Source organism: Eschscholzia californica, unplaced genomic scaffold (genome assembly GCF_041429995.1).
Source record: "Eschscholzia californica isolate CP2 unplaced genomic scaffold, dmEscCali1.0.p SCAF_1, whole genome shotgun sequence".
Classification (NCBI taxonomy): Eukaryota; Viridiplantae; Streptophyta; class Magnoliopsida; order Ranunculales; family Papaveraceae; genus Eschscholzia; species Eschscholzia californica.
The window spans coordinates 23,787,340-23,811,938 of NW_028238198.1; the positions used below are offsets into that span (position 1 = coordinate 23,787,340).

The 24,599-nt window shown below is 36.2% G+C and overlaps 2 protein-coding genes and 1 long non-coding RNA gene across 3 annotated transcripts; all 3 read right to left on the minus strand.

The window, feature by feature from the left end:
* Positions 1-6,452: 6,452 nt before the first annotated feature.
* On the minus strand, positions 6,453-7,445 carry LOC147565275 (uncharacterized). Its single transcript, XM_086651322.1, has one exon. The coding sequence runs from the start codon at positions 7,443-7,445 to the stop codon at positions 6,453-6,455; it is 993 nt and encodes a 330-aa protein (XP_086507448.1).
* Positions 7,446-9,495: 2,050 nt separating this feature from the next.
* Positions 9,496-10,092, minus strand: LOC147565276 (uncharacterized). The gene has a single exon (XM_086651342.1). The coding sequence runs from the start codon at positions 10,090-10,092 to the stop codon at positions 9,496-9,498; it is 597 nt and encodes a 198-aa protein (XP_086507468.1).
* Positions 10,093-14,322: 4,230 nt separating this feature from the next.
* On the minus strand, positions 14,323-16,718 carry LOC147565277 (uncharacterized). Its single transcript, XR_015237117.1, has 2 exons — positions 16,481-16,718; positions 14,323-14,627 (listed from the first exon to the last, which is right to left on the minus strand). It is a non-coding gene; the product is annotated as an uncharacterized LOC147565277 (long non-coding RNA).
* Positions 16,719-24,599: the final 7,881 nt, after the last annotated feature.

Genomic DNA, 24,599 nt, shown 5'->3' on the forward strand with positions numbered 1-24,599 from the left:
TGATCTCTTAAGTTAAATGAATGGTGATACTTGCATTTTTTTAAATATGAAAACATGTATCTATATTAAAAGATCGAGAAACGCTATCTTTACGACCTAAAATCTTGAAAAGCGTCCAGATTGAGGCAGATCTTATATGGCATTATGGATTTAGCATGTATTTATTGCTATTCTTTATTGTTACAAAACTGCCATCTATTCTTTGTCTTATTTTCAAAAACTGCCAATCTATTTTCTTTCTCTCCCTAAATTTTTACTGCTTAGTAATCTCTTTCCTAAAAGATCTCTTTATTTCAATTTAGAACAATAATAACTTGGATTTTTGAGTTTAAGGTCCAAAAATAGGGGGGTAATTAGTCATATATGTAAAATAAGTCCAAAAATGTGAATAGGGTCTACTTAAAAATCGGGTCTACTTAAAAATCCAAATTATTCACATGTATAATGGAAGAGGGTTGTTTTATTCAAGAATATGTGAATAGGTTTGACAGGATTATCTCAGATTTGAAGGATATTGATGTTAAGGTTGAGGATGAGGACCAAACCCTCATATTGTTACTTTCATTACCTAAATCCTATGAGAACCTTGTTCAAACTTTGATGCTTGTTGGTGACAGTCTAAGCATGGAAGACACGAGAAATTCGTTATTAGCGGATGACCTTCGTAAGGTTGCTACTAGCAGTATGCCGTCAGGTGGAGTAGACAAGGATCAAGCACAAGAGTTGTTTGTAACGAGGGGGAGGAGTAATGAAAGGGAAAAGGGAAAGGGCGGGAAATCTAGATCCAAATCTAGAGGCTCTTTCAAAAAAACGTGCTTTAATTGTGGCAGGATATGTGTCAGAAGACCCTGACGAATGTTTCTCGGTAACAGAGGTGTCTGAGAAGATCTCCGATAAGTGGATGCTTGATTCAGGGGCGTCACACCATATGTGTCCAAATAGGGAGTGGTTTACTACCTATAGGAGTATAGATGGTGGTACAGTTATACTGGGTGATGATAGTATATGTAAAACTGTGGGACTCGGAACAATACGTATCAAGATGCACGATGGAGTGGTGAGAACATTGACGGACGTAAGACACATACCCGAATTGCCTCGGTGTGTTAGAGCGGAACGGCTGTAAGATAATTATGGAGAATGGCTCCATAAAAGTCGTTAAGGGTTCTTTGGTGGTGATGAGAGGTACTCGTTACAGAAATTTATACAAAGTTTTGGGGACAACAATTACGGGAGATGTAGCAGTAGGAATCAGTGGAAGGGATCCAACGGCTAGTACGAGGCTTTGGCATATGCGCCTTGGGCATATGACAGAAAAGGGTCTATCTTTGATGTGCGGGAAAGGCTTGTTAAAGAACATGAAGAAGTCTTGCATGGAGTTTTGTGAGCATTGTGTGTTCGGGAAGGCACACATGGTGACGTTCTCTACAAGCAAGCACAGGAACAAAGAGGCATTAGACTACGTACATACCGATGTCTGGGGACCAGCAAAGTTACCTTCCAAGGGTGATTTCAGGTATTTTGTTACATTCGTTGATGATTATTCGAGATTTGTCTGGCTTTATTTTCTGAAGCATAAGAATGAGGTATTCAACACATTCTGGTGTGGAAAGCAATGGTTGAGAACAAAACTGGTCGAAAGCTGAAGACGTTAAGATCGGATAATGGGACCGAGTACACGGATGGGGCATTCAAGGAGTTTTGTAATCAGGAAGGCATTGTGAGGCACTGGACAGTAGTAAACACACCTCAGCAGAATGGAGTCGCAGAGAGATTGAACCGTACACTACTTGAGAAGGCTAGATGTATGCGCTCCAATTCGGGATTAGGCGTAGAATGGTGGGTAGAATCTGTTGCTACAGCATGTTATATTGTGAACAGGTCTCCACATTCTTCTTTAGATGGCGGCATACCTTACGAGGTGTGGTAAGGTGAACATGCAGATTACGGGAGACTTAAGGTTTTCGGTTGTACGGCATATTACCATGTTAAAGGTAACAAACTTGACATTAGAGCAAAGAAGACAATTTTCTTAGGATATACTACAGGAGTCAAGGGTTATCGACTATGGTGTACGAAAGACAAGAAGTTTGTAATCAGCAGAGATGTGGTGTTTGATGAGTCATCTATTGTGAAAGCTACGGTGCCTAGTTGTGGTGTTGTTGGGTCTACTAAAGCTCAAGTAATGGAAGTAGAAGCCGAAGACCAACGGGTTTCTAGGAATCATGTTCAGGTGGAGCATGAGGATGATACTCAGGATGAGGAAATTGATGAACCCGATCATGAGGAGGTTCAAAGGGAAGGTACACAAGTTTTACAACAACAACAGCAGGATGTTTCGGTACACACTAGGCCGAAACGGTTATATAAGCCGGTACAGAGGTTAGGGTCAGACAAACCTTTTAGGCATTACGGGCAGGCAAATGTGGTTGAATATGTACTCTCAATGGAAGACGACGAGCCGGTCACCTTCAAACTAGCTATTACCGCGGAGGAAAGAGAGAGTTGGTTGGTTGCTATGCAAGAAGAGATGGAGCTCTTCACAAGAACAAGACATGGGAGGTTGTCCCATTGCCCGAAGGTAAGTCTGTTATTGGTTGTAAATGGGTGTACAAGAAGAAAGAGGATTCTTCCGAGATCAAGGGTACAACGTATAAGGCAAGACTAGTGGCCAAGGGTTATGCACAGAAAGAAGGTATCGACTACAATGAGATTTTCTCTCAGGTCGTGAAACATACTTCTATTCGGGTGCTATTGAGTATTGTTGCTTACAGTGATCTTGAGTTGGAACAACTTGATGTTAAAACCGCCTTCTTGCACGGAGATTCGGAAGAAGAAATTCATATGGCTCAACCTGAGGGATACAAGGTTGAGGGTAAAGAAAATCAAGTATGTCGTTTTAGGAAATCTCTTTACGGATTGAAACAATCCCATCGCCAATGGTACAAACGATTTGACTTTTTCATGCTAAAGCTTGATTTTCACAGAAGTGACTATGATTGTTGTGTATACATCAAAAAGCTTCGCGAAGGTGACTATATTTATCTCCTTTTGTATGTGGATGACATGCTTATTGCTTCTCGAAGCATGGTAGATATAGATAAGTTGAAATCTCAACTCAGTCAAGAGTTTGAGATGAAAGACTTCGGCGCTGCAAAGAAGATACTGGGAATGGAGATTAAGAGAGAGCGGTCAAGTAAGAAACTGTACTTGAGTCAGAAAGGTTACATCGAACGAGTAGTTTCTCGGTTCGGGATGCAGAATGCGAAGGCGGTGACAATACCTTTGGCACCACACTTCAGGCTCCCGGGAAGACAATCTCTCACTACTACGGTGGAGAAGGATCATATGGATCGTGTACCGTATGCTATTGCAGTTGGCAGTTTGATGTACGCTATGGTGTGTACTCGTCCGGACTTCTCACAGGCGGTCCGTGTGGTTAGCAGGTTTATGGCAAACCCGGGGAAGACACAGTGGGAAGCTGTGAAGTGGGTCTTGAGGTACTTGAAGGGTACTGTTGATACAGGTTTGTGCTTTGGTGGAGACACATGTCAGGTAAGCGGTTATGTTGACTCAGATTATGCTGGCGATCTAGATAGAAGACGATCTACTACTGGTTATGTATTTAGGGTAGATGGTGCTCCAGTTAGTTGGCGATCGATGTTACAATCTACAGTTGCGTTATCTCCTACGGAGGCCGAGTATATGGCTGTGGCCGAGGGTGTGAAGGAAGCATTGTGGTTGTGGGGTCTTCTGGATGAGCAGGAGAACGTAGATGTATGGTGTGATAGCCAAAGTGCAATCCACTTGGCTAAGAATCAGGTTCATCATGCTCGTACTAAGCATATCGATGTCAGGTATCACTTTGTAAGAGATGTCATAGAGGAAGGTGATGTTTTCTCTCATGAAGGTACACACAGATGAGAATCTCGCGGACATGTTGACTAAAGTGGTGACGTGTAGCAAGTTTCAGCATTGCCTGAAATTTCTACAAATCGGCTCGTGTTAAGTTGCCCGAAAGGGCGTAATGGCGACAAGATAAACTTTATGTGAAGGGTTGGTAGAACTACGGTAGGCTTGATCTTGTAAAAAGGTATGTAAGCAACCATGGCAATATGGTGCAGTCGGATGAAGCTACAAGAAGCAGAGATATCTTATAAGGAGCATCCTGGTGTTCGTCCAAAATTTGAGGTGTATCAAATTGTGTACGAGGTGGAGAATTGTATGAGGCAGTTTCCAATTTTTTGAATACGCGGTTTCATGCATGGCTTGTGGCTGTTTGAAGCTAATAGGCGGTTTGGATTCAATTTCCAATTTTGGTTCAATGTCACCGGTTATAATAATTATAAATAAGGGCTTGAGTTATTTTTTAAACACATCAACACAACTACTCAACAACAACTCTTCTTTAGAGAGAGCTAGAGAGAGAGCAAGTGAGAGAGAAATTTTGTTCATAGGTTTGAGCGGTGTTTAATTTCTCGGTCGTCAAAGATTTAGTATAGAAGGTAAATTTCTAACGGTACCATCTTGGGACGAACTTGCGGGTTGTGTGAGTCGTCTTCATCTATCCTTCAATAAAGATTTCTTGTTCGCCCGAGGACGTAGGCTTTAAGCCGAACCTCGTTAATTTCTGTTTGCATATTCAGTTTTGGCATAGCTTTTCGATAATTTTCATAATCGGATCAATTTCTAAGATAGGTTCGATAGCTTCCGCGACTTTTAGTTATATCACTTACAAAAAATGTCAACTTACATGACAGGGAAACAACACGGACAATAACATTGAAAAACTGGAAAAAGGAATCATTTAAATAAGAAACAAAACCTGATACGAACCAAGTCTTTGACAAGGATTATCTATAATATGCAGATATTTGGGCATACGGATCCAACCAAACTTATTCACCACTTGAAGTAAAACATTTAACAATAAATTACAAGGAGGAACATAGTAAATATTAAAAAATATAAAATATTCATACTATCTTTACAAATCAAATTGGTTCAAGATTTTTCTCATTTTTCGAACAGAATAAAATTAAAAGAAATCATTTGATAGGAAAGGGGATTTAGCGAAAGGATAAAATCATTTTGATTCAATCAAAATTTTCTTAATAAAGTCATACTAATGAAAATATCGCATTTATAGAATCTGAGCCTATTTTAATAGATCAGAATTGATTAGATTTACCAATTAAAAGATTAATAAAAGTACATCTCCATACAAAAGGAGAATAGGAAGTAGGGATGTCAACGGGGCGGGTTTGGGACGGGTTACCTCTTTCCCAAGTCCGCCCCGTTAGTAAACGGGTTTTACCATTCCCGTCCCAATAGTTAATCGGGGTGGGTATTTAATTACCATACCCGTTCCGATTAGAAATGACTTAACCATTACCGACCCGCCCCGCCCCGTTTAACATGAAACGGTGCGGGGCGGGTCGGATTTAAACATAAATTTCATATTTTTATTTCAAATAAGTTAGATTAATCAAAATAATATAAATATTATAAACAAAATTTTATAACATTTTGGTTTTATCAACTATAAACACTACAACTTACTACATAATATAAAATATAAAATAGTTAAATTGATGATATAAGATAAAAAGTTTTAGAAACCTATTGTATATATAATACATAACATATATAATCGGGGCGGGGCGGGTTTTACTACCTAATCCCAAACCCGCCCTGAACCCGGTAAATGGTTTTATCTTCATACCATTACCGTCCCATTTAATAAACGGGGCGGTAAAAGCCGTTCCATTAGGGGCGGGTTCGGGAAAAAACCCACCGGTTCGGACCAAATTGCCACCCCTAATAGGAAGAGCATGGGTGAAAAAGTAGGACGAAGAAGAAGCAGAAGAAAACGTACGGGATTAGAAGAAGAAGCAGAGGAAGGAAAAACAACTCCAATAGGATCTGTTTTTGGTAATTATTATTTGAATGCAGATAAATCTAGTGTGGTGGGTAAGGCTTAAATGAAGGAAAACAGATCACTCTTTGTTACTTGTAAACGAACCAAAGAAGGATACTACCGGCTCGTCATGTCTTTCCCAAACCAAAGAATGATACAAGAAGCAGGACCCGGAAGTCGTGGAAGATCTAGTTTTATTTATGAGTCTAACTAAGTGAAGTTACCTCTTCTGAACGAAAGATCGTTTTTTACCTCTCACATAAACATAAAGGATTCCACAATTGTTCAAGAATTACTGGAAATAAACGTATTTACTTTATTTATATTTGTGAGTTCAAAGAAGTGTATTAGAAATATTACTTTATCAAGTTTGGAACGTCAAGGTTTTATTGAAGTTGTTATGTGAAATGAATAAAATTAGACCATTGCGAATAAGGTTGACTTTGAAGAATTTATGAGCAACTTGTGTTTATGTCTGTAAAATCTTTTTTTTTTTATGTAAATAGGCCCATGCCTAACTTTATTAATCAACTCAAGCCAATATGCCTCTTTCAGAGGCCAATTGATGTACAATGTAACATGGAGGATCAACAATCTCCTTAGTAGGACTCACATCAAGATTTAAAGTATAATGCGCTAACAAGTGCGCTACTTTATTTGCATTACGAATCACATAAGAAAATGAGCACTCTTGCAAAGTGGAGTAATCTTGTTGTAGCTCAATCATCAATGGTCGAATTTTCCAAGGAATTTCATTTTCTACTACATTGCAAGCCTTTATTACTGTCATAGAATCGCCTTCTATAATAGTTCCATATTGATGAAGATCTAGAGCAAGTTCAATCCCAAGTTTGGCCGCTTTTGCTTCGGCTTCTAGAGGTGAGGTCGCCAATGTAGTCATTGTTTTGGCCAAAACAAAACCACCATTACTATTGCGGCATACAGCCGCTAATCCTGCTTTCCCGTTCTTATAAGAGGCATCGAAATTTACTTTTAGTTTGTTAACACTAGGAGGATTCCATTCTATTATTGTGGTAGGTATATCCGTACTTCTTGGGGAGTCCGACTGTTTTGTAGCCTTCGAGAAGTACATTAATATACATCTCGCTTCATTAATGATTGAGTATCTGCTTGTTGAAACACCTTCAAAGAACAACTTATTCCTTGCTTTCCATAAATGCCATGTTACATATATTCTCAAGGCAATAACCTCTTCTTCTTCCTCCCCATTCAGCCACTTACAAAGGATGTCTCTAAATTTCATGTTTTCTTCCATTCTTAATTTCAAAGGGCCTGCCAACCATGTTTCTCTAGCAACTTGGCATGTATGGAAAATATGATCGTTGTCTTCCTCCTCCCTCTTACATGCCAAACATAGCAACGATGCTTGTGTGTTGTATCGTAGTGCCTTCTTCTTCGTGGGCAACGCGTCATGTAGAATTCTCCATACAAACAATTGGACCCTCGGTGCAACTACAACTCTTTTCCATACTCTTCGCCATTCGAGTCCAAATGGTAATTCCATTCTAGTTCAAGATGAAGGTTGCTCATTTGTTATTGTTTTGTACAACGAGTTGGCCGTGAACGTTCCTTTCTCTGTGAATACCCATATCAACTTCTCCTTCACCCCTTTCTTTGCTATTGGCAATTGTTTTATTGCTGCAGCCGATAGGACATCGAATGTTGACTCAATTATCTCCATATTCCATCTGGGTACTTTAAATCACACACAAAGAATAAATTCTCTATCATTGTTTCTTCAGTTTTTTTCCTGGTTTGAATCCTCGGATACTTGGTATCCAAGGGTCATCCCAAATTCTGATTGTATTACCATCTCCAACCGAGAAGCATCTTCCCTTTTCAATGTACTTTCGCATTTCCATCATTCCCCTTCACGTGGCCGAACTATTGTTGCGAGGGTTATGTTGCCAAATATCTTCAGTCTTAAGGTATATTGCTTTTAGCAGTCTAGTCAATATTGCATCTGGTTCTGAGATGAATCTCCATAACAATTTCCCCACTAGTGCTTGATTAACTATACCCATGTTTCGAATGCCCAATCCGCCTTCCTCTTGGCTATCTTGCATCTTCTTCCAATTGATATAATGCATTTTAGGCTTCTGTGTATCATGCCCCCACCAAAAATTTCGCTATTTCTTTTCTATTGCTTCCATAACACCCTTTGGTTCTAAGTTAGTAGACAAGAAATAAATTGGGATAGACGATAATTCACTTTTTAGTAGTGTAGTTCTTCCCGCATGAGATAAAGTACTTCTCTTCCACCCCACTAGTTTTTTCTCAATATTTTGAACGATAAATTCATATGATGCAACTTTATGCTTTGATTTTAATAAGTAATTGCCCAAGTATACATCATCTTCCTTCATTTCATTTACCTTCAGTAACTTCAATATAATATCTCTTCTATTTGCATTACAGTTCGTACTAAAATGAATAGAAGACTTATTATAATTTATAAGTTGACCCGAGCATCGAACATATAAGTCCAGAAAACCTTTTAGACTCTCTGCATTCTCATTACCTGCTTTTCCAAAAAAGAACAAGTCATCTGCAAACATGAGATGACTAATGCCAGGAACGTACCTGTTAATTCTCAACCCCTTGTATAATCCGACGGTATCAGCTTGGACAACCAATTTTGTGAGAGTCTCTGTACATAGAATAAATAAGTAAGGGCTAAGCGGACACCCTTGTCTTAACCCTCTCTCACTTGTGAAAAACCCTTTCGGTCTCCCATTTAATAATATTGAAAAGGATGCCGTCGATACGCAGTTCATTATTAATTTATGGGAATTTTCCAGAAAACCATAACTTTTAAGAACCGAGCTAAAAAATCTCCAATCTACTCTATCATAAGCTTTTGCCATATCCACTTTCAATGCAAAAGCTCCATCTTTCGCCGAAGTGTGTGCTGTAGAATGAAAGAGTTCCTGGGCTACAATAATATTGTCAGAAATCTGACGTCCGGGTACAAATGCATTTTGTACCTGTGAAATTAGTCTCCCAATGAGTGGTCGAATTCTATTGGTTATGATTTTGGTTACGACCCTGTATAACACATTACATAATGATATTGGTCTGTAATCCACCGGTTTCTCTGGGTTCTGTATCTTTGGAATAAGGGCTATAAAAGTACGGTTGAGAGTATTTGGTAATTCCCCTGTAACAAAAATATTTTTAATTTGTGATGTTACCTCTTCACCGATAATATCCCAACACTTTTTGTAGAACAATACTGAAAATCCATCTGGTCCAGACACCTTCTCGGTCTTCATATCTTTGATAGTTTTCCATATCTCATCTTTCGAAGGAGATTCACTCACCATTAAATTCTCTGTAGCTACTAATGGTCGATTCGTGAGTTCAATAGTTTCTGGAAAGTCATCTATTTGGGTCGCTCGAGATGCCCTGTAAAAATGATCAAGAAATACATAAGATATTTTAGTCGCTTCCGTCGTCCATATGTTATTTTCCATCTTTATCGCATGGATATTGTTCTTTCTTCTTCTGTTTAATACCGATAAGTAGAAAATTTTTGTATTTTTATCTATTTCTTAGACCCAATGCTTCTTAGCTCTTTGTTTCCAGAAAACCTCCTCCATTCTTCTTAAAGAGTTTAACTTCTCTATGGTGATTCTTTCATCTTCGAAAGTGACAATCGATGGGGGTCGATTTTGTATCTCCAATAGCTCCTTCTCTGCCTCCTTTATTTGTTCAGAAATATGCCCTAGATTCTCTTTACTCCATTTCTTTAACTTTTTTGCTAATTGAGGTAGTTTTTGCACAAATCCTCCTCTAGTCCTTTCCCAACTCTCCTTAAATGTATTCTCGAAATTTTCATGAAGAACCCAATGTGCCTCGAAACGAAATGGAATGCTCCCTTGTAGTTTTGTTGCTGATGTATTTAGTATAATTGGTGCATGGTCACTATTAGACCTTGGTAAATGTCTCACTGATGCATTTGGAAAATTGATTCTCCAATCTAAATTGACAAGTACCCTATCCAATCTCTCCCTAATGTGATATTGTAGACTTCTACCATTAGCCCAAGTGTATGCTGGCCTTGAGTACACAATATCGATTAAATTACAATCTGTTATCATGCTACAGAATTGTTCTACCGCTTTTTTGTTAAGTCCAACACCACCCATTTTTCTGATTCTCTTATGATAGCATTGAAGTCACCAATGGCACACCAAGGTTCCTTAATTCTGAGACTGAAGCTTCGAATATAATTCCAGAAAGTTTCTCTTTCATTCCTACAAGGAGGTCCATACACGGCTAATAAACTCCAACTCTGCAATTGCCCAAGATCGATAAATGCTATCTTTACAACCTAAAATCAGGAAAAAGCGTCCAGATTGAGGCAGATCTTATATGGCATTACGGATTTAACATGTATTTATTGCTATTCTTTATGGTTACAAAACTGCCCTCTATTCTTTGTCTTATTTTCAAAAACTGCCCTCTATTTTCTTTCTCTCTCTGAATTTTACTGCTTAGTAATCTCTTTTCCGAAAACGGTTCTTTTTTCTGAAGGAATGTTATCCATAAAAGATCTCTTTATTTGAATTTAGAACAATAATAACTTATAAAAATTCCCAATCACTAGCTCAAATATATTACTCTATATTTTAGGAATGACTCAATCTTCACTTTAGATTTCTCTTAATTTATCTCCAAAAGCTTGTAGGTTATTACTGAAACTAGGCTATATCCCGTGCCCTAGGGCACGAACAATTGTGTCAATCAAATTTCAAGAAATATTAACCCAGATTCTGTAGGAGCCCCATAGTGTTGCTCTAGGCACTCTCCTCAGACATGTCACCCGACTTTCCATATTTATTATTGTTATATTCTAGATACCCTAACTTTTTGGTATTATACTTATTGTTTATTTTCTTTTGTTTCATTTTTTTCTTAAATTAGTTATTCAATTGATAGAGAGAGCTTTCAATTTCCTTTTTTTAACCATTGCAATTTATTTTGTTTCATTTTTTTTTAAATTACTAATTTTATTTCTAAGAAAGACACAATTTTATTTTAAATTGGTTATTTTATTTATAAGAAGGACTATATTTTAAATTTTGGGAAAGACTTCTAGACAATATCGTTTATTAAACAGGGATGCTTGTCCCAGTCAAGGTTTTTTCCTTCAGTTTTATTATATAGAATCTTTCTTTTGTCATTTACAGAAACTATAATCAGTCAACAAGAGCAATTATCCTTCAATATGATTCCTCCTAGTTGTTTAACCTTACTTTATTGTTTGATTTGGTCGTTAATATGATTAGAAAATATCGGTTTTGTTTGTACATTATTTAACTTATGATTTTATTAACCCATGCCAAACATGTCCTTAGTAGTTTTGACAAAAAATTCTAAACTTAAGGGGGTAAGCTCAATTACTAATTACTGAAGGGGGTAAACTCAATTACTAATTAGTGTTGAAGGGGTAAGCTAAAAAAACCCAAGTTTTAAAGAGAATAAAGAAACATTGGGAAGTTTTATATGTTGAATGCAATGTGGTTTATACTCAAAACTTTGTCTAAACAAGTTAACCAAGTATGGTTAAAGGCAATGCCCAAATTTCAAGGTGTTTATCACCAACCTCTTCCTTTTTTCATTTTCCTGGAAAAAGTCAACTGCCGGAGTTCGATAGGCAACACCGGCCGGCGACTTTATTTTATTTTTCCTTTTTCTTCTTCTTTTCCTATCTTCTCTCTAAACTCTCTAAACTCTCTTAACTCAAGATCATAAGGGTTTGGTTTTCCATTTTGGATCGTTTAGCCGATTCTCAATTCGATAACATTCTTTTCTTTCTCCTTTCATCAGGAACCATATGTGGAACTCATAGTTTGAGTAATTAATAGTCCCTTTACTCATGAAGCCAGAGTATGAATTTGAGTGATCTAATGTGGGTATCAAATAGAAATTGTAAAACCTGTAAGTAAAACAACTGAGAATCATGGAAGAAGGTGTATTCGACGTAAAAGAGTTGCGAAATTCATAAAGATCAGATATAGGATTTCAAATCAAATTGTTAGAGTATAAGGATCGAGATCTGAAGATATCCAAGATCAACCGTCCAAGATAAATGAAGATGGGACGGATCGACATCAAGAGATCCGACGATCAAGATGAGTCCAAGATATTGGAAGATATCAAAGATATATTTAAGATATCTCTTGTAACTATTTAATAGTAATATTGAGTAGAGATTATATTGTTTCCTAGTTTAGTTAGGAGAAACTAGGAAACCCTAAACCCTATTGATGGGACGTGAAAATGTCCCATCTGAACCTCTTAACTACGGCTAGTTAGTCCAATTCGAGCAGTTAGTGTTTCTTTTATCTAGGTGTCTTCTACGAGATTGAGCTCGAAAAATAGCTAAAATCGGGAGAAAAACATGCTAGGGGCATTATGGTAATTTGCTGGTCCTGAAAACCAATGTTGGTGCTCGGATGAGAAGTGGGGTCCATTACGAGTCCCTAGGCGAAAACAGAGGTCAAATAGGTGTCTGGATGGAAGAATTATAGCTAGTCAAAGTTGGGGAAAAAAATATTAAGTGACCACGTCGTCCAGCAACACGTGGCATGCAATCTGTTGTCGAGGGCTAATTTCGGTACATTGGTGGTACACGTGGGATAAATTGAGGATCCAGTTTAGGGGCAGATTCACTGCTCTGCGCCATAGTTCATTTCGAGTATATTAGATTAAAAGGTTTGATTTTCCGATGTTTAGATAATGTTGATTTTCTAAATGTTGAGTTATAAGGTTAGAGAATCATGATAGGAATGGGGTGAAATTATTTTCGAATGTTCAAAGCGGATTCCGAACTTTAGGATTTTTTTCCACTTGATATTTTCTACTAGTTATTTGAGTTTTTTTTCAAGTATATTACTTTTTGATTTTCACCAAAAACAACTTTTGAAAAGAAACCGTGTTACTTTCAAGTTTTAGAACGGGTTTCACTTAGTCCTTGCGGATCGACCCGGTCTTATCGGAATTATCACTTGACGCCCGTATACTTGCGCGTGGTGACCTATTTAGGAAACTTTCTAGGCCCATCACCTATAAATAAGATATGGGTTCTATGAGTTTAAGCGTTCGATTACTAATCAATCATTGTAACGAATCTCTACAATTGTGGATAATAAAGTATGTAGCCGTTCTGGCTGTCTCCGTGGATGTAGGTCGTGATCCTCGGACCGAACCACGTAAACTATTGCGTCATTTATTTCAGTTTATGTCTTCTAATCTACCAACTAACATGAACTTTCACATGGTATCTGAGCAGGTTTCGATTTCAGTCTTGCTTCATATTTCGCTTCTGCATTCCACGATTTCTTTTAATCTTTGTAATTAGTAATGGTTCAATCTCTTAGCCGATTATTTTAAAAAATCCAAGATTATCTTGTCCTTCAAGGAGAAGTTTTTTTCCCTAAAACCATTCCTCTCTTTCACTCTTCTCCTCTCTTTCAGATTCTTATCGTTTCCGATGTGGCATACGACGAAAACAAATATGAAATCATCTTCTTCCCATCATGGTGTTATCCCGTTGAATCAAGAGAGATGTTATCCGGTTCAATTTCTGCTTTTTCCCTCAATCTATTGTGATTGAATCATTATTGTCGTGGAGTTGTTTTCTTCAATTTGAGAAAACAATTCCTTAGTTGTCTTATCACGTCCAGGCACTCATCTTTAGTTGGGTATTAATTACTCTTGCTACTAAGTTCAGTTATACATTGTTTTCTTAATTTGTTTTTTTTTTCAACCGACTTTTTAGTATCCCCATCTCCAATGGATAGCTCAGGTCGTTCTTGAAAATTCCACTGACTTTGTATCAATTTTATCTCATCCGATGGCACATCAATTAGTTTCTTCTTTTGGTTTTTTATCGGCGACTGTTCCCTCTCTTTTCGTCGATTGATTTTGCGCCGTCTCTTTTACCAATCGATAGTTCCCATTCGGGTTGGACAATATTTATTGAACCACCACTGACTTTCTTTCAGTTGGGCGATGAATTAACATTTTTTTTCTCTCGGCTTTGGACTTTCGCCGATTAATCACTCTCGGCTATCTCTCTCTCTCCCTCACGGTTTCTCTCACGTGAGTGAAATTCATATGGTATCATTAGATCCTATTTCTTCTTGTTTCGTCTACAATGAATATATATTTTATCAAACCGTACCATCCGGTTATAATCAATTCGTTAACATCCAAACGAGTTTGATCTTCTCTTAAAGTCGGTACCTTACGGGTCAATCCATCCCTCCCGTCAATCAGTAATATTTATTCACAATGTTCACTTCCGTCATTCTTTCGTCTTTGTCGATATAAAGAAAGAAAGAGAGGAAGGAAAGAAGAAAAGAATGAGATTCAAGTTTACAAAATACAAGAATATTATATCAAGTTTATGTGCGATTACAAGTTCAAGTTGCAGACAAAGAACTCGGCATCATTGGCCATTGTTCGACATTAAACAAAAAAAAAGATCTAGTTCAAGTTCAAGCTTTGAATCCGATCGTATGCGAGCAACATTCATCTTTTTCCAAGTCAATCTTAAAATTGGATAATGTAGCGCCCCAAATCCCAAATCTCAAGCTAACGCCTTGAAATCGAAGATTTGAGACCTTCAAACTGGATCCACGAGCAACGCCTACCATGAGTGCATTATCAATACCTGAAAAACAAAATAGTTGGGTTAAAACCCAACTGCAGTAGATTTATTCAAACCTAAGTCTCGGGTAGGCAAGCTCAATCCCCAATCAAGGAAACATTGCATTCATATTCATTGTTGATGTTATCTGAAATTTAATGTGACAACTAACATAATTCAACGAGATTTACCTCATACATGTAGAAACTAACAATTTATGTTCTTGATTATTAGGCTTTCAACGTCCTCGTATTCTAATCCAATACTGACTCTCGTAGTACAACAATCTTTCTCTTTTTCAATAGATATAAAATGATCACACTTTTAACCAAGACAAACCTTTATAGAATCCAAACTTGACAATTAAGTCGACAAATCATTATGTCAAAAGACACAATCATCAAACTCTCATCGAATGATATGACAAGTTGGTGTCCACGTTGAATGAGAGTGTGGTCCACAAGGTCATCCATTGTGTTAGCGCCGATCCCATACGCTCCATACCTATATCGCATCCGGTAGAGAGGGCCGAACCAACCACATAAACTCATAGAACCCTCCATCAACTCCATCACATCACACACATAATAGCATCATACAACAAACATAAGTTGAATGAGAGTGTGGTCCACAAGGTCATCCATTGTGTTAGCGCCGACCCCATACCCTACATCACCTCCGGTAAAGAGGGTCGAACCAACCACATAAACTCACACAATCCTCCATCACATCACCCACACAATAGCATCATACAACAAACATAAGTCGAATGAGAGTGTGGTCCACAAGGTCATTCATTGTGTTAGCGCTGACCCCATACGCTCCATACCTACATCACCTCCGGTAGAGAGGGTCGAACCAACCACATAAACTCATTTAACCCTCCATCACATCCATCTCATCACACACATAATAGCATCATACAATCATAATAGCATCACACCACAAACATTGGCTTTAATAAAGAATTACAAACAAGTTCACCAAACCATTCAAGCCAACAACACATGGCAAGTCAAAATGGATGATGCTCATAATAGATCCTCACGTGGATCACAACCTCAAACAAACAAATAACAATAATAGTTAACAAATATAGACTCACCAATATAAGGTATCATATACCTAGGAAATACATTGCTTAAAGAATAGAAACCATGTGAATTATCTCAATCAATTCGCTCATTGGAGATTGTATCGACACCTAGTACAAAAACTATTATAACTCCTCACTCGGAACTTCAATTAACTTACTGTTTGAACCAATAGAAAGTAGACAAACAGACCTTTCCAATCATATAAGATACACAGTGAGATTAATTACCAATCAATACCAGATCTAATTATAATCTAGACCGAAATACAGTATAGATTGCTGTGACACCTCGTACGAAAACTATTGTAACTCCTCGCTCGGAACTCCAATTAACTAACCGTTTGAACTACTAGAAAGTAGACAAACAGACCTTTCCTACCATGTAAGATACACACCTAGATTCATTATAAATCAATACCAGATTTATTTTTAATGTAGACAGAAATACAGTAGGGACTGATCTGACACCTGGTACGAAAACTATTGTAACTCCTCGCTCGGAACTCCAATTAACTCACCGTTTGAACCACTAGAAAGTAGACAAACAGAAATTTCCAACCATATAATATAGACACCTAGATTCGTTACCAATCAATCCAGATCTAATTTTGAAGTTAGATCAAAACATTGTCCTCTATAGATATTTTTTTGGAATTCAAGATAGAACTAATATCTATATCATTCAATCAATCTTTATAGAAATTATGTGATTAACAATACTAAACCTATCATGTAATAAATTGAAAAAGCCTACAAAAGAATTAGGAGATAAGAAATCTACCTCTTTCGCCTTACATGACACAAAGAACACAATCATGCCTCTTTCTCTCTCTAGAGAACTCCATCTCTACCTCTTTTCTTCTTTATCCATTCTTCATTCACTAAGAGTGGCTTGTTGAAGATTAAGAAGATATACTAACCATAACATAAACAATACATAGATTTCTTCAACTTATTCATCAAAATCTTCTCCAAAGAATATCATTTATCTTTCTCTCTCTAAGTTTTGTTCTAGATCTACAAAAAGAGCTCTAGACCCCTTTTTATATAATCAACTCAAGCAACCCTAATTTTCCTTCCAACCCACTTCTATTTTATGATGCTCAAACCCACACTAACTTACTCTTCATATTAGGCCCAACCCCATATTGACCTAGAGTTTTGTTATTACCACCTAATTTGATATATATATATAAAATAGGGGTGTTACAGATACTTCACAAGTTCCGCATTCCAACTTGAGGGGGAGTGTTAGAGTATAAGGATCGATATCCAAGATCAACCGTCCAAGATATATGAAGATGGGACGGATCCACATCTAGAGATCCGACGATCACTATGAGTCCAAGATATTGAAAGATATGAAAGATATCGAAGATATATTCAGGATATCTCTTGTAACTATTTAATAGTAATATTCAGTAGAGATTATATTGTTTCCTAGTTTAGTTAGGAGAAACTAGGAAACCCTAAACCCTATAAATAAGATATGGGTTCTATGAGTTTAAGCGTTCGATTACTAATCAATCATTGTAACGAATCTCCACAATTGTGGATAATAAAGTATGTAGCCATTCTTGCTTTCTCCGTGGAAGTAGGTCGTGATCCTCCGACCGAACCACGTAAACTATTGTGTTATTTATTTCAGTTTATGAAAAAATCATTGAAGGTCGTTACAAGAACCAATAGTCTCATTCAAGGTCACAAACAATAACCGCAAAAAACCCTATAGCGTTGAATCTAAAATGCAAAACCAAGAGAGAACTTTGGAAATATAAAGCGGATCTGACTGTAAAACAAAAGGAAGAAGAAATTTAGCTGCAAAGGTCGTCATGATTGAAAGATCTAGAAAAATGAAGAGCCTTAAAATTAATTCAAGCAAATGGGGGATTAAAATAAGATGAAGAAGGAAAACGAAGAATGAGAGAAGGAAAAAGGAAAAAAATACGTTCGCTGATCGAACTCCGGCAAGCGACTTTTGCCGTAAGAACGGAGAAGAGAAGAAAAAGAAATAAATTTTTTTTTTTTTTTTTATGAAGGTCGTTGGCCTCAGATTGTCTGCCGCTGACAACCTAACAGCGTCAATTGTGCCGTTAGGTCAAATAATGACCGAGGCGTCGCCTCTTATTATACACACATTGCATTTTAGCGATTGCCTTTAGCAAGCCTACCTTTAACAGCTTTGGGCATTGCCTATAAAATCTCTCAAGAAACAAAGGCTAATTTATCAAAAGTGTAAAACTAATAATAAATATATTTTAAATCCATAATGCAAGGTAGGATCCATGTCAATCTAGTTGCGTTTTCCTGATTTGAGGTTGTAAAGATAGCATTTCTCTAAAAGATTTACGGACACGTGATATTATTAACATGGCATGATTGCCCAATGATACGTAAATGAACAATTAATGGAGTATTAACTTCTTAAATAAAGGAAGAACGATGAACGCCTTAATATTTTTATTTTTATTTTGTCCTCGTAGTAACCTTACTATAAAACTGTCGTATGTTCTCGACTGTTTATCCAATGAACATAAAATTTTGTATGGTAAGAAATCATCTCCTCTACAACTTTGCAAAAGAAATTACAAATTTGGTGACTGAATCGATCTGAAAAAGTTAAAGTTTCCGAATTTTAGTTGGTAAAGACTTTAGATTATTTGATACCACTTCAAATATAATCGTTTTGCATGGTTAGATTTATTATTGGGGTTGTCTTTTCAACTTCAAAAAGTTTAAAATTTGGTATTCTACCCAATTTTCAGAAGCTAAACACCGTCGACAAATACATTTATTTGCGGAGACCATTGCAAGAGCAAGGAACAATGGTGGTGGAGTTCGTGGAACAAAAAAAAACTCACTCAAAATTACTTACGGATTTAGGGATAAAGAAAAGCCAAGTTGATTTAGGGTGCATATTTATTTTTTAGTCCAAAAATAAATCAGATTGATTTTTGTCCTTACTCTTCATTTTCACCTCAAGTCCACACACAAATTCCAACCACCACAGTTTCCATAACCAAATAGTAGTGCACATTTAGTCGACAATGTTGAGGCCAAATTGGAGAGTAGGTCGAACCTTAGAGGCGTTTGAAAATTAGCATGACTATGATAAAATGAAACGTATGGAAACTGAAATGACGTAAGATGACTGTGTCGGCAGATATTAAGCGAGAGAAATCTCTTCCCATCGTCTACCAATGCAAGTACTATAGTGAAAATTTGAACCTAAAGTTGGGGATTTTCTCCGGATAGGCAATGGGGGTGTTAAATCAGAGGTTCCTTACTATAGTCATAATCTGATTATCGGATAGATAAACTGAAATAGCCAATACAATTGTAAGTGAATACAACACTAGGGCCAAGTTATATCTTTATAGAGTAAATTATAGGTTCTTAGTTTCTTATGTTTCCTTACTAATGTAAGAAATTAGATAATACTTATCTAATAAAAATATTAGATAATTACAAGAGATACACTAAACACATGAAACTCAGTTTTCTAGATCTTCGAATATCTTGAATTTTTGTTCATCATTGGATCTTCGGCTTCTCGATCTGTCGCGTCATACTTGTATCTTATTATTGGGGAAAAATGAAGTTTCATTTTCTATAAGTTTGAATTTTCTTTTTAAGTTAAAATCTGGGTATTGAGTAATTGTTTATTTTAGTGGTGAAGTGTGATCAAGGTTTTTGGTTTGAGTTACGGTTTTTTCAAATGTAAGGGTTTTGGTTTGAGTTACAGTTTTTTCGAACGTAAGTTGTCTTGACTCTCATGATCTGCTGATTTTATGGGTCAATTTGAAGGTTGTAAACACATGCAATTTATGTTTTGTACATAGTGCAACATCCCGTTGTAATGGTGCACGACTCGATTTACTTGTGCAAGATTTTCCCTCAAGATAGCAAAAACTCGAAACATTTCACAGATGTACCACTTTCCTTTACGATGAGTTCAAGGCCAGTCTTACGAACAAATATTTTAGAAATTTTATGGCTACGAAAATTATCGGGTGTGAAAAATTTATGCCGCGACTTTGGGGAATAAAAAAAAGGTCTCCAGGGAACAAAGAATTAGTCAATAAAAATTGATTTAGAGGGCATATTCTTCTTTTAATCCAAAAATTGACTTAATCAAACTTTGCCCCCTATTCTTCATCTTCTTTCCCCCCTCTCTCTCGTTATCTTACTTATTATCTCTCTCCCACTATCCCACATTATTTCTCTCTCGTTCTCTCTCTCTCACTCTCTTTCGCTCTCACTAACTATCTTTTTGTCGTTCTCACTCTAGATCTCTCTCTCTCTCTCTTTCATTGTAGATCCCTCTCATCTCTCTCGGTGTAGACATATCTCTCTGTAGATTAGTTTCTCTTTTTTTTCTCTCTCTCACAGTCTTTATCTCTCTTTCTCGCAGTCTATATCTCCTCGTCTTTCTTTTGCTGTATCTATAGATCTCTCTGTGGAGATCACAGAATTCGTGGACACGAAACGTTTTGTGGCCACGAAACGTTTTGTAGCCACGAAATGGTCAGGGCCACAAAACGTTTCGTGGCCACGAAATGTTTCGTTACCAAGATATTCTCGAAGGGTTCCGCCAAATATCCTCGAAAGGTTTCGCGAAAAACCCTCCTCGAGGTCTGGTTATGGCGAAGGGATCACTTCCCTTCGCTAGATCAGGGTCTGGTTGAGAGAGTGAGAGAGAGAAAAAAAATAATGAGAGATCGATCAATAAACAATGAGGGATTGAGAGAGAAACAGTGAGAGACCGAGAGATATAGATAGTGAGAACAATAGAGGGAGATAATGAGAGTGAGAGGGAGAGAACGAGAGAGATAGTAACAACAAGTGAGAGGGGAGGAGAGAAGAGAGAAGAAGAGGAAAATGGTGGTCAAAATGGTGGTGGTGGGAAGTTGTGGTGGTGAATGGTGATAGAGAAGAAGATGAAGATTAAGGGGCAATGTTTGATCAAGTTAATTTTTGGGTTAAAAAATAATATTGCCCCGAGAATATACAGAAAAACATCGATTTCTATAGAATTTATTGCCCGGAGATTATTCTTTATGCCCCAAAGCCGCCGTCAAAATTTATTACTACCAAATCCAAAATATCTTAATGCGTATATAATTTGAATAATTTTGTTTTTGATTTCAACTTAAATACTTACTAATTTCAGTTTATTTCATATTTCAAATCACATAGATTTCTTCCCTTAGGTGTACCCAAATCAATTTCATAACTAAAAGGCCAAAACAAAGTCAATTTGTTTGGAAAACAACCAAAAACATCAACCAATTTCATTACCAAGATAGAACAAGCAGCAGACTAAAACGGACTTCTGTTTCAATTAAAATCATTGGAAACAAAAAACATATCACCAAAATGTAACATAATTATAAGTTTGATGACTAAAAATCGAAGGCGCAAAGATTAAAATGCTGAGTTGGGTTGGTAGAGACTTGAGGTCATCTGTTTCCCTTCAAATATCATGGTTCAACACGGTTACATTTATTATTCGCGACGTTAATATCTTTCTTTTTTTACATGCGTTAGACGTTAGGTTGGAAGTTATTTCTAATTTTAAAAAGTCAAAATTCAACTATTTCCTTGACTATATTAATTCCAAGATCTTTATTTAAAAAGGAAAAGAATATAAAAATATTTCTTAACATTCATGGTGCATAATCTTCTAGATGGATTTTTTTTTTGTTGCAAGATCTTTCAGATGGATCTTAGGTAAGAAGCAATCTCATTATAAATACTTTGTTAGGTTTTATTTGTTTTCATCAATCTCATCTTCTTCCATCAAACAATTCATTCTTTTCCCTTTAACCTTGGTAAAACAACTTTAGTTTTGCTACTTTATACATTCTTCATTGAAGGATTGAACGAAGACAAGATAGGACTCCATCTTAGCCAAGGTTTCTTTTTTTCTTTCTCTTCTCTCTATTTTTTTTTTCTCTTTGTTTTTAGTTTTTCTCCTTTTTTCTGTCATTCATGACAAATAATTTTCTTTTAGGGTGTTTTCTTAGTAGTTCTATTAGTAATTGATCTTTATATTTTAGTTTTAATGTTTCAGCAAGCTTTTGTTTATTTTGCTAGAATTGGCACTTTCATTTGCTTGATTTGATTCAACTTATCTTCAACTTCGACTTCAAAGCCTTTTTAAGTTATTTGATGAATCAAACCAAATTAAAACCTTATCAATTTTATACCCAAGGAACCTAAATTAACTTCTGTTTTGGGTACATACTCGCGCTCTCATCTTGATAACTTCTAGCAGAACGTTTCTTATGAACCTAGTTTTATATATATACCATGGGAAATATTTTGTGAGTGTCTTTAGCAGTGCCCTTTGTGTTTTCATTATCTTTTTTGGTCAATCCTCTTTAACTACACTTTTGTTCTTTTGTAGGTTATCCACTAAATGGTTTAATGAAGGAAGTGGAACAAGAAACCAATTAATCTAAAACCAAGGTCTGCATTGTTTTCTGACTTTTAGATTTTTTTCTATAATATACTATGGTTGTTTCGGCTATTTTGAAAATCAAGTTGGCTAAACAATTTTCGAACAAAACAAAATTAGGAAAAATCATTTGATAGGAAAGAAGATTTAATTGAAGTATAAAATCGTTTTTACTCAATTCGAGATTTTCGGAATAACAGTCATACTAATGAGAAAATTGTATATATAGCATATCACCTTATTTTAATACATTAAAATGGATTAGATTCTAACAGTTAAAAGATGAATAAAAGTAGACCGATCTCTCAAAATTATATGTGGAAACCAAAGTTCCATACAGTGCCGAGGCCAGAAAATTTTGTCTTCAGGGGCACTTTATCGACTAATTGATAAACATATCTCTACGATGAGTTTTCATCGTATGAACAAGTGAAATTACAATGTATAATAGTTTTAAATATGTATTTTCTAAATATAAATGAATCTATCTCCCATTTAGTTGACTCGCAATCTTTGTACTAAGAATATACATTTTCTCAGAAAACGTAGGGTTAATGTTAAGAGCAAGTAAATCTAACGATAAGCGGTATTTTTTTCTCTTAATCAGTTTTACAAGATGAGTCATCATTTTCATCCGGTAAATTTGTTGTTTAACTTGTCTTGAAAAAAGAAATAATAATGAACGCATTTAACTAATCTTTCTTTTTTCACTATGCCCTCATAAAAACCCTACTATAAAACCGTCGCATTTTTCTACTGTTTGTGCAATGAACATGAAATTTTATAGCTTTTTAGAAAATTGTCTCCTCTAGAATTTTGAAGAAATAACATTTCTCTAGATTCTGAACTAAAAACATGTTGAGACTAATTTTTAAACAAATAAACACTTTTTCGTATGATATATAAGTGTTAAAGGTATCCCAGTAAGTGTTAAAGATGCCTCCCTTAAGATCAATAGAAGAAAATCTTTCGAAACAATGGGAACCATGGTTCTTCCTATCTAAAACAATTATTACCTTTCCTGCCATCAAATACCTCCAAAAAGAAGTAGAAGAAGAAACATATAGGAGAGGAACACGAAGAGGAAGTAGAAAAATAGGAAGAAATGAAAAACAACTTCATAAATTTTATTATTTAGAAAAATATCTGAAATTTTAAATTTCATTTATAAAGCTTTCCCACAATTAGTCTATCCCTTTTTGTGCTACATAGGATTTTCAATTATAAAACTTGGTGACTCTATTTAAAGTTGGAGAAAAAGAGGTATCATAAATACTTTAAAGGAAACTTCGGTATATGTCACAGATTTCTATATAGGGAAAATAAAATTAGGATTTTATAAACTTGTGTTAGAAACTGATATTTAAGACTTGAAAGGTTATGTACTCATTGAATATAAGGTACGTAGTATATTCCGAAGAAAGAACTCCATACAAGAGTGATACACTTTGACTCTTTGATTTCGTAAAAGAGCCAGAGGAAAGTTCGATGAGAAATATCTTACTTTTGTCTGAATAAAACCACCATTTGGGAATAATTTGTATGACAGTTTATGCATACATTTTGACCTTGCAGGTTTTTTTGTTGGTTATATGAATTTAATTTCGCACAAAGAGAAAGTGTCTGCTATCACTATATTTGAGCTTGGTGAGGTCACCGATTCGATTCCAAACCATCTATTACTCTCAAAGATCAATTCTTGAAGGAGGTAAAGAACTACTTTAGGAGTTAAGTCCTGATTTTGTTGTTGGGATTTGTTTGTTCTGATTTTGTTGTTAAGACAGAAAGAGGTGCTGGACTACCTGAAAGAGTTATTCACTGCAAATCGACAGAAGGAGCTGCACGGAGAGCTGTCTGTGGAAGGACCACAAGTACTAGCATGTCGAGTTGGGAAAACACAATCAATATCTTCTGTCCGTGCAATAATGGAAGCAGAAATGAGCGAAGAAGGTCAAATATTATTCTTTGTACTGTAATTTGTACAAATATATTTGAAGATCTGATTAATTCTTTTGATGAAAATGTTTCAGATGAAGAAGTCTATGTCGAATCAAAGCCTAAAAGCCGTCTCAAAGAAAGAATTGCAGCAGCATACAAAGAAAGTAAGAAGCCATACTTTTTAGTAACCATGTGTGAGACGCATGTATCTCGCAGATTCTGTTTGGTAAGCTTCTCCATTTATACTTGATTTTTCGAAATACTTACATCCGACCATCCGATGTACAAATTAACTATTTTTCAGAGGCTTGCTTTTTCACTTTTAGTCAGACAACCAGATGACTGCGCTAGTTACTCGAGACTAAGGTTGGTCTCAGGCTTGGGCCCGGTGGCAGAGCCGTGCTCAAGCTGAGTTAACCAAACTCTGTCCGAGTTCACCTTTACTAGAGTAAGTAGGGAAATTCCCTTGGTTTCAGTCCCTGGAGTCGAACTACTTATC